Source organism: Sphaeramia orbicularis, chromosome 4 (assembly GCF_902148855.1).
Source record: "Sphaeramia orbicularis chromosome 4, fSphaOr1.1, whole genome shotgun sequence".
NCBI classification, from domain to species: domain Eukaryota; kingdom Metazoa; phylum Chordata; class Actinopteri; order Kurtiformes; family Apogonidae; genus Sphaeramia; species Sphaeramia orbicularis.
In genome coordinates this window covers 45064848-45074927 of record NC_043960.1, presented here as the reverse complement: position 1 = coordinate 45074927, position 10080 = coordinate 45064848, and the positions used below count along the sequence as shown (strand labels likewise).

Sequence of the window (10080 nt, the reverse complement as noted above, 5' to 3'; positions counted from 1 at the left end):
TTTCAAATTGAATCTTTTAATTCATCTGGAGTTTTCTAGGTTTTCTTTATCCTTAATTCTTTATTGCAACATTTACAACCAGTCATTATAACCAGTGCAACAGACTGAGTTACATTTTGACTGTAACCCAGTCTTCCCTCAAACACCCACATTTTTACAAACATCCACGTTCTTACTTTTCTCCTACACCTCCTAGTGTCCAGAAGGATGTCAATGCATATTCACAGGATTTCTGTTTCCATAGGTCTTTCAAGTTGGATATATCAAAGGTGTCCACATTAAGCCTGTGTTTAGTGTTGCATTATGCTTGTGCTGATAATTCCAGAAAAGAAAATGTACACACACACACACACACACACAAAACTCAGCTGGTCTGAGAAACTAAAATATCATAATCCACCAAACAGATGTTGTGGTTGGTGGGATGAGAGTCAGAGTTCTGTAATAAAGTTAAGTGGAGGTCTGATAATGTTGCCCCCAAAATAAGATTTATTTATTTATGTATTCATTATTTGCACATATGGTATAAAATACATGTACATATCTCTCTTGATGGAGAGAAGGGTATGAAAATGTGCAGGTGAGGTCGGACACCCAAAAGGCTTATAGAATGACCTCACCTTTGACTTAGTTGTACTTTAAACAAAATAAAAGAATGTCATTTGCATACCTTCCATGAAAAAAATTAGATAAAAGTAAAAGAAATGCTGGTTATATATCTATAAACATAATTTCTTTCAATAATAAAGAATAAAACGAAGTGAATAATAATAATAATAATAATAATAATAATGCGATAATACTAGTTGTAGTAGAAACACTAAATACATAGATAAATGAATACATAGATGGATGGGAAGAAGTGAGATTCCAAAGGGAAAAGAACCCTAATACAGCTAAATTTAGTTAAAATAACACACCAAAAAGGCAAAACAAAAAACATGTGGCACATAGGAGATTAAAATTGAACAGTCAAACCAATTTTTGCTGTTCTGTTCATTTTGACAATAGTCTCTTTTTGAAAATAGCCATGGAGGAAGGGCTGTCGGCTAGGTTGTGGTGTTCGTTCCATAATAGTGTCCCCCTGTATTTGATGGTGTATTGCATTCTGGTGGTGTTGCATCAGGGCTGGCGCAGGTGACCTGCTTGTCTTGTTGCATACAAGTGAAAACTTGAATTTAAGCTAAAGTATTGCTAAAACTGTTCAGGTAATACATCACTCTGATGGATGTCTTTGTATATGAAGATGCAGATTTGCATGATGTTAATATCAAATATAGTTAAGATTTTCAGTTTGGAAAACAGCAGGGAGGATGGGGCCCTGAAATTTGAATTTGTAGCATTTCTAACAAAACGTTTCTGGAGAAGATAGTGCTTATGGAGATTGGTGGGATAGGTGTTAGCCCAGACGAAATTGCAGTAGGTTAAATATGGATATATTAGAGTGTAATATAATGTAAGCAATGTGAAAGCTATGACATGATATGATATTTACATTTTATTCTAAATTCATATAAATACCAGATTTCTTATTTTTGTCTATATTTCATTTTTTCATTTGTTCATTGTTTTTTCTATGTCGTTTCTCTTCATTTGCTTGTTGTATGTTGCTGCTGTTAACAGTGAAATTTCCCCATGGTGGGATGAGTAAAGTCTTACTTTATTTAGAAAAAAAACAAACAAAAAAGAACATATCACAATCAGGAACCAGATTTGACGTCTAATGGGGTGTTTAGGAAAATGTAAAAAATATCCCTTTTCATGGATCTGCTTCAAAATGTGAAGGATTTGATTACAAAAGCACAAACCCAGATTTGATTTGTTTGTGGTTTTATAATATTGTGGAAAACAAGATGGATTTATCTCCTGCTTTTACTTGGAGCAAAGAATAGCACCTGGTTCTAACAGGTACCGTATGGGGGAAACGCAGGTGTAGGTATAACAGCTCCACAGCTAGCACCTGACAAACATCACATTCCCATTTCCTGTTCCCCAGTAACAGCTCACACGCTGGCCTCAGCAGATCACCACTCACTCCCTCGTGCTCGCAGCAGAGCCACAGGATGCTGTGGTGATCAGATACAAAGACCAACAACAGGAACTCCCACACTGTGGAGGAGAATCTGTAACCGGAGAAATGCTCTGCAGTTGGACGGAACCTGCTCAGATATCTGGCTACAGGAAGACAAGAGTGTTTCAGAAGTGTACACCAGATACATTTTCCCTGGGGGGCATTAATTTCTGCAGTTTTTTAAAGACAACATGTCACTCCTTATCAACAAAAAATACACCCAAAACAACTGTGGTTTCGGATCCCTTTTATGGTGTGTTTCACCCAACTCTGATGCAACAATCTGATGTAAATTCACAATTTATAGCTGATATCATTAACATTACCTTCACAGAGTGGATCTTTATCACCATTTTCACCACTGACAAATTACCCTGAATTTGTTCTGTAATAAAACTGACAAAACAGAACACTGAAATAAAGTTAAAAAAAAAAAAAAAAAATTGTAGACATCAGGGTTTTCCTTAGGAATGTGGAGCTCTTAGCTGCTGCAATGAGTCTTTATTGTTGTTGTATAAATAAAAACATGCATTTTATTTCATAAATTTGTATCTGTAGTATGATAATCCTTAGAAAATGAGTCACTAGTTTAATAGTTCTTCTGAAAATGAAACTGATAATTAGATAATGAAAAAAGGTAGTATTTAGTTTTACCACATTAATTAACTCAAGTGCATCCATATTCATGATGAGGTTGTGACTGGTTGTGGAAATTACATCAGCCTTTGAAACATCATGGAAAAGTGTTGAAATATTGTCTTCAAAATGTATGTGAATCTGTAAGATATCCCAGTTTCCCAGACATGGATTAAACCTGGTGTGAGACTAAAAGAAAAATTCAGTGAGATTTTAAGTCCTGGAAACTGGTGGATGAGTCTGTTATCTGAACTGACCTTTCAACAGTTTCTCTACAGGCTTTATAAGAACAAAAGCACCTCCTCCATATTGTTATATAAAATCTATTCAGATCATTAGGGCTTTCATCAACGTAAACACTATCAGTACCATTAATAATGTTAATACAAAGAAACAAATGTGTTCCTTCACTGAATTTTGTGGTGTTAATATCATTCCGTATTATGGTATAACTATATACGAATTGGATTTAACATAAGATTTGAGAGTTTAACTCTTTAAAATTCATAATCTTTCTATCACACCTACATTTCCCCCTCCGTTAAAGGGATTTTTCACACCTTCAATAGTGTCACTGTGGAGATGGTGTGACTCATGACTCATCCAGCACTCGACCACCTAGCTGAGTGGGCAGCAGCATGATTTTCCTTTTTTTTATTATTTAGACCACACCACCTATGCCAAGTCTCCTGTTGTAAGTGAGTCTTGGGTAGATTTATTAAAAACAGCGTCTGTTTTATTGAATTCAAATCTATTCCTACCGAAAAATCATAGCTCTTTTCTCTCTCTTTACATTCACCTGAATACTACATTTCACATTACTGGAATATTTAGTTTGTGCTTTTTTTTAAAATTTGTAATCCTGAAATATAAAATTGATGCAGTAGTTTGGCATCTTTATGCCGCTGCAACAAACTTATGTTCACTATGAAATGAATGATATGTTTGTCTCTCAATGATGTGGAAAAAATATGATGAAATTCTTTTGTGGTATTTTTACTCATAGAGTAAAGGTTTCACAAATCCTAAACTACACTGACAAGGTTAGCTATAAGATCTTTTTCTTCAGTGGTTTCTTTATTAATTGCCAGAAATGAACTGAACGGTGACAGAAGTCCAAATTGTTTAATTTATTGGAACAATACTGAAAACACATTCATCTGTTCGAACACACAGACATCCACCGCTGACAGAACAATGATACAGGTTAAATAATGGATATACAGTATATACATTCAGGAAAGCCATCTGCAGTTCTAGTGGGTTTTGATCTGGATATGATGTGGTCAAGATGTTTTTAAAAAGCAGTCATTTCTTTTAACAAATACATTCAAGTTTTAATAATTTGGAAAATGTGCTTTAAATCACCTTTAGCTTCATTAGGATGAATCAGCCCCAGTTTGGTGGAGAGGTTTTTGATTTGGATCTCGTCTGATGTGATTAAGGTGTTACAAAAGAGGGATTTCTTAATTTGTTGTTGTTCTATCAAGTAGATATAACTGGGTAAAGAGTCTCGTTAGACCTGGACCAGGTGTAGTCAACATGTTCCTGATTTAGCCTGACCTCCAACACTAACTACAGTTAAAGTTATACTCATTTGAAAGTGAGTTTTAGATTTCTTCATCTAAAATACCCAACACACTTCACAGCTTTAAAAAACACAAATAGGAAGGAACATTGTCTCCAAGTCTATGTTGCTGTACTGATGGAGGAAGATGACTCCAGGTCGCCCTCTGTTGGGCATCAGTGGTCCTGGACCCTTCACAGATACCTCTGGCCTATTTGCATTATTTACCACACCCTGTAAGTAACTGAAAACACAGTACCTGTTGTACCTGTTGTACCTGTTGAACCCGCGGTTTTGTTCTCGGATTCAAATGTGGGTCTTGACAGAATACATGGTTGGGAGGATCCCACAGTGTGCTGGTTCCTGTCTAACAATAGGAAATGAGGCTGAGGCTGCTGGCTGCTGTCCACAGGATGTGGCCTGGCTGGGCAGGAGCCAAACCTTCACTTCGGATTCATAGTTACCCTGAAGGGTATTGTTTTTGTCCATGTCTGTGAGCGTGTGACCAGCATAAATAGATGCACTGATCTTTAGGAGACTCAGTGTGTATATTGCCAGAGTGAATATCTATTAGTGAAAAGGAGAAACAAAACAGTGTACCCATTACACAAGATGGGTATTCCTCCCCATGCAGGGTTTGCGTCTCCGCTCGTATGTGTTATGAAAGCTGTGGCAACACAAAACTGCTTTGTTCATGACTGCATCCTATTATTAGGCTTATTACCATGAGTTATGATCAGAATTTCTTTTAATTCTTTTTAATCCTGGAGGCTTTGTGAATATGAAGAAATGACAGTGGTTGAAAGTGTTTTACAGTCACTTTGACAAGTCACAGCCCACACTGGAATTAATCGGAGTTTTACTTGAGGAGGTTATAACATTAGTGCCAGACTGTTAGACGAACCAAGATCTATATCAAAGAGGAAAGACGAAAGATAAAGGGTCTGCATTAATGCTGTGTATCTGTAGCATGTAGCATTGTATTTATTTACCTCATACTTAACCCTTTATCAGGCAAGTGACTATTTTTGGTCATTTCCACACACATTGCACGACAGTGACAGCAACAGTTAAAATGAGGTCAGTGAGGCAACAGTCTGTAAGGTCCACCTCTGCTTGAACAGTGAGTGTACCTGCTTTGTTAAGTACCATGAAGTAATGGTACTAATGTAAGGAATGATGTTCAAAGGGATAGTGTGGATGTGGACAGGGGTCTGGATCAGCACTTATGTTGGTCTAATGTTCTAAAACTGATGTTCTAAAATACAATGTTCCTTTCACATTACTTATGTTTTTCTTGTATTTTTTATATATATTCTTGAATTTATTTATTTTTTGCCACTTACAGGTAAGGAATCAAATATGGTAATTTCATTGACCTTGATTTCCTACATGAAAATAAAACACCTTGAAAAACTCCACAAAAGTAATAAAGTCTTATGTCCTCTAATAACACACTAAGGTTGAAATGTTGAATTTCAGACTATTTCTATGAGTGAACTATAAAGGGTTAAATTACAGACACCTTAAAAGTCCACAAAACTCACCAGTGAGAAATGTTAAGGCCTCACCCTTAATAGTAAGGGCTGGTATCAATGTGCAGAGATAAGACAGTTAGATATTAACTCACATCTGGGCGTGAATACGTGTGTTAGCAGCTGATCTGTTGAACTTGCATAACCATCACACAGAACAGCACAGTTTACATTTATCACTTCCAGACACGACAGCAAACAACTGCCAGACTCTCATGTGGTGGAAAAACTGCTGTGCATGTCAACATGAAAAGCTGTGCAGCCATCTTGTCTGAAGAAACATACTGGAAAAAATGAAGACCTCTGTGGCTTTGCAGACAATCTCTTTCCTTCTAAATGGAGAGTAAGGATTTATGAGATTACAATAGACAGTATAACTGCAGATGTGTGGCAAACAATGGTTTTATACACAGTTCTGGTGTGCATGTGGTGGGATTTTACTGCACTCAGTAGAAGTGATGACTTTTTAAACATCTGCTTCATATTTTTTGGGGAAAATATAGTTCAAGTAATACCTTTTACCCACTCTGACCTCCATGGTACTGTTTTAGTTTGTAGACAGTCAGCAAAAACGTCAAACTGTAACAATATTCAGGGATCAATGGTGTAGTAAACAAAGTAAAAAAACATATTTTGTACCTCCCCTAATGTTGTAGAGCCTGCTTTAATGAAGCAATCATCAATGTCCACAAAAGCCAACTCATCATAAAAGTGCATTTATTCTAATACAAATGTATTCAAAGGGAATGTTTAAAGTTTTGCAAAGTGGTTATTATACAAAAGTGTCAAGGCTTGAATGCTCTAACATAATGCTGAGAAGAGAATACTTTTAGATTGTCCGTCAAATTACAGTTACCAGAGGTTTGCATTGTAATCATCATGTAAAAAGTAGTCTCCTATCTAACTACATTAGAGCATCCATTTACAAAACACATCTGTAGAGATTAATATGTTCCTTTACTAAGAATTTTGGATGAAACACATTATCTAAACTTTAAATTAAGACAACTTGGTGTAAAAACACAAACACACCGGTGCACGCCACACATCCTGTACAATCTTGGAGATCTAAAAACACAAATTCTGGGCAGACTCACTCACGCTATGTTTTCATTCATCAGACTACAAAAGCCAGAGGTTTAATCTGTAGCCGTCACTAAGAAACACACAGAGGTGAATCTGAGCCTGATTTTGCATTTTTTGGAAATTGTAGTGGAGTGCAATTATTTATAACATTTCTACTCATGTAAGTATTACATCAGCTGTAACAGTAACATGTTTAGTCTAGTGGCTGTTGTGTGACTGTTGGTGAAAGACTCTAGTATTGTATTATAGCAGTAATTTATGTTGGTTACATTATAGACGACCCTGTTTCCCCGCTGACCATCAAGATCCTTACATATAAGACACGTTGGATGGCTATTACATGGCTTGATGCAAACAATCTTATTTCATCTTCTCCAGGAACGAACGTACCTCCAGTGGATCGTAGCCCCAGGGCCCCATCCGCCCCTAGGTGACACAAAGTGAGGAATGCATGATATGTGATAATTTTATCTGAATACACATCACAAAGATGTGTTCATTTGTTAGTTTAAAAAACAAGTATTTCCACATTTCTGTCATAACTCAAACTGCTCTGGCCCCAAGCCAGGAAGTGTACTGTTTCATCCACACGCAATTGCATGAGTAGAGTTACACAGGACATTTACCACCGTACTAGTTTATTACTCCTTGTCACGCCATTACATCAGCAATGCACTGTGATGGAGTGTGTTTATGTGTAACAAGAGTTCACTCTTCTGCTTCTGGAAATGTTTCAGTAAGGATCACAAAGAAAGAATGAACCAGTGTCAGGGGTGCACAGACCTCACCTTGTACACAACTTTCCCAGCCTGCAGCACATAAAGCCTCTCGGGCAACGCGCCATACTTGATGGAAGTGATATTTGACATTTCATCCACAACCACTGGGCAGAGGGGATCCTCCTGAACCAGGATCTGGGCTGCAGAGAGCCTGTCCTCCAGGCTCTGGTGCTGGTTTATGTCATAGTTGTTGGTGAAGGCCCAACCATCTGGAACACAGGAAAAGTACGCAATTTCACTGTTACAGTGAAGGCAGCAGTAGTTAAGAAACAGAAAACACACCACATTTGTTTGTTTTCAGATATGATAAGTTACAGCCAGCTCATCAAAACACTGATATAACCAGACATCTACTGTTTTTGGAGTTCATTTTAATCACAAAACTTCTTTATGACATTAAACGTTTTTGTTTTATGATGACTGACATAAAACACTAGATGCCACTGATAAACATGGGATGACATTTTAAATCCGTAATTAATAACTGATGGGGTTGAAAAGTCTTTCAGTACATTCAACTAAGCACTTGTGTTATTTCTAAGCGCTTCTATCAGAAAAGGCTGACCTGTCACACTGTTGGAACATATTTAAAGTATATGCATCACATTTGACAGTGAAGCTCCTGATGATTTTCACTCACCTGATGAATGAGCTTCTGCGATGTAGACCACCAGGAAGTCAGCCACATCACTGAAGTCCTTGACGAGTTGCTTAAACTCCTCAAGTTTGTACATAAACGGGGGTCAGGTGCAGCTGCCAAAGCTCAACACCAGCGGTCTGCCATCTGCAGGAAAAAGTTGATCATTTATGAATCACAGTGCAATTGACTCCACAGTGGGGAGGCTGTGCAGAGTCCAGACGGACCTTTCATGTATTTGTAGATAGTGGACTTCACTCCGTCCATGGTGACCACAGGTGAGTCCGGGGCTCGACCTCCTGCAAACGCCTCTTGGCCCAGGGACAGCCACATATGGTACACTGCCGTCGAGATAAACGCCGTAGATTTGAATGTCAAACCCCAGTCTTCATATGTGAACTTTGGGTTCTGGGTCATGGTGGTCCGTTCGCCACATTTCAGGATGATCTTCTTAGTTAGGCTTGGTGAGATAAAATGCATGATGTTGAGAATGGCATTGAGCGCTAACATAAAACAAAACAAATATACGGACGATAAATAGACCCCCAGCTTTTGCAGAAACATGCTTGCCCTTTGGTGGTGAGGTCCCGTCCTCTCTGCGTCTTCCACCAAAGTGTCATCTGGTTTAAGAAAAACATGTCGGCTACCGCCCACTCCGCTCAAGTTTGGTAACCGGTGCCTTCACGGCCTCGTTTGAGAGCTCGTAAATTCTATAATCACATGCAGTCTTATCTCGTAGAGCAGTGTTTTTCAACCGTGGGGTCGCCTGGAATTCAAATGGGATCACCTGAAATTTCTAGTAATTAATAAAAAAAAAAAATAAAAAATAAAATATATATATATATATATATATATATATATATATATATATATATATATATATATATATATATATATATATATATATATGGTGAGTTGACAGAGACTATCACAATCCATAAAAGACATGACAAACTCTGAAGCTGAAACTGAAGCACTGTGGTACTGTTTATCTTTCAAATGTTCATTGCGGTCGGTTTCAGATGCTGCAGCTCTTTCTTAATTCATAGTTTGAGTTCTTGTTTGTTCAGTATTAATTGTCAGCCTTGTAAATCCAAGCTGGACTGACTCTACATATCCTGACCAAAGAAAATAAAGTTCTCACTTTGCTGCAGTAATCTACACCTGGCTTTTCTGCCTCCGTCCATAATAATATACATACTGTAGACTAAACGTTGTCTGAAATTAACCTTCATTTGCACCATAGTATAGCAAACTATTACATGATCAAAAACAAATTAATTTTAGCCAAAAAAAAAAAAAAAGTCTCCATTTTGAATGTCTGCGGTCGCCAGAAATTTGTGATGTTAAAATGGAGTCACGATCCGGAAAAGGTTGGAAACCACTGTCATACAGCAATGATTTTCATATATGAATATTATCATATTTCATATGATTTTTGACACTAATGTCTTGTTTGGTCCATGCCTCATTGAAAAAAACAAAAACAAAAAACAAACAACAAAAAACAAAAAGAAAAAAAATTTCACTATTTTTTCCAAATAAATGACTTTTTTTTTTTTTTTAACCCACAAAGACCCAGTCCTATTTTTGTGGCAGTTCCCAAATGAATTTGTCTTTATTTCTATCTTTCTTAACTGATTTATCATGATTTTTTTAAATATAAAATTATCCTCTGTATTTTGCATTTGTTGGTGTAAATCATGTATTTTCCTGTATTTAATTCACAGATCATGTAGATGTTCATGAAAACTTAAAGTACATTCAAA

At 37.0% G+C, this 10080-nt stretch overlaps 1 protein-coding gene across 1 annotated transcript; it reads right to left on the bottom strand.

The window, feature by feature from the left end:
* Positions 1 to 6507: 6507 nt before the first annotated feature.
* Positions 6508 to 8945, bottom strand: dio1 (iodothyronine deiodinase 1). The gene is made up of 4 exons (XM_030132878.1): positions 8539 to 8945; positions 8315 to 8458; positions 7684 to 7883; positions 6508 to 7321 (listed from the first exon to the last, which is right to left on the bottom strand). Exons 1-4 carry the CDS (start codon positions 8873 to 8875, stop codon positions 7256 to 7258), a joined length of 747 nt encoding a protein of 248 aa, XP_029988738.1. The 5' UTR covers positions 8876 to 8945; the 3' UTR covers positions 6508 to 7255.
* Between the last annotated feature and the right edge of the window lie 1135 nt (positions 8946 to 10080).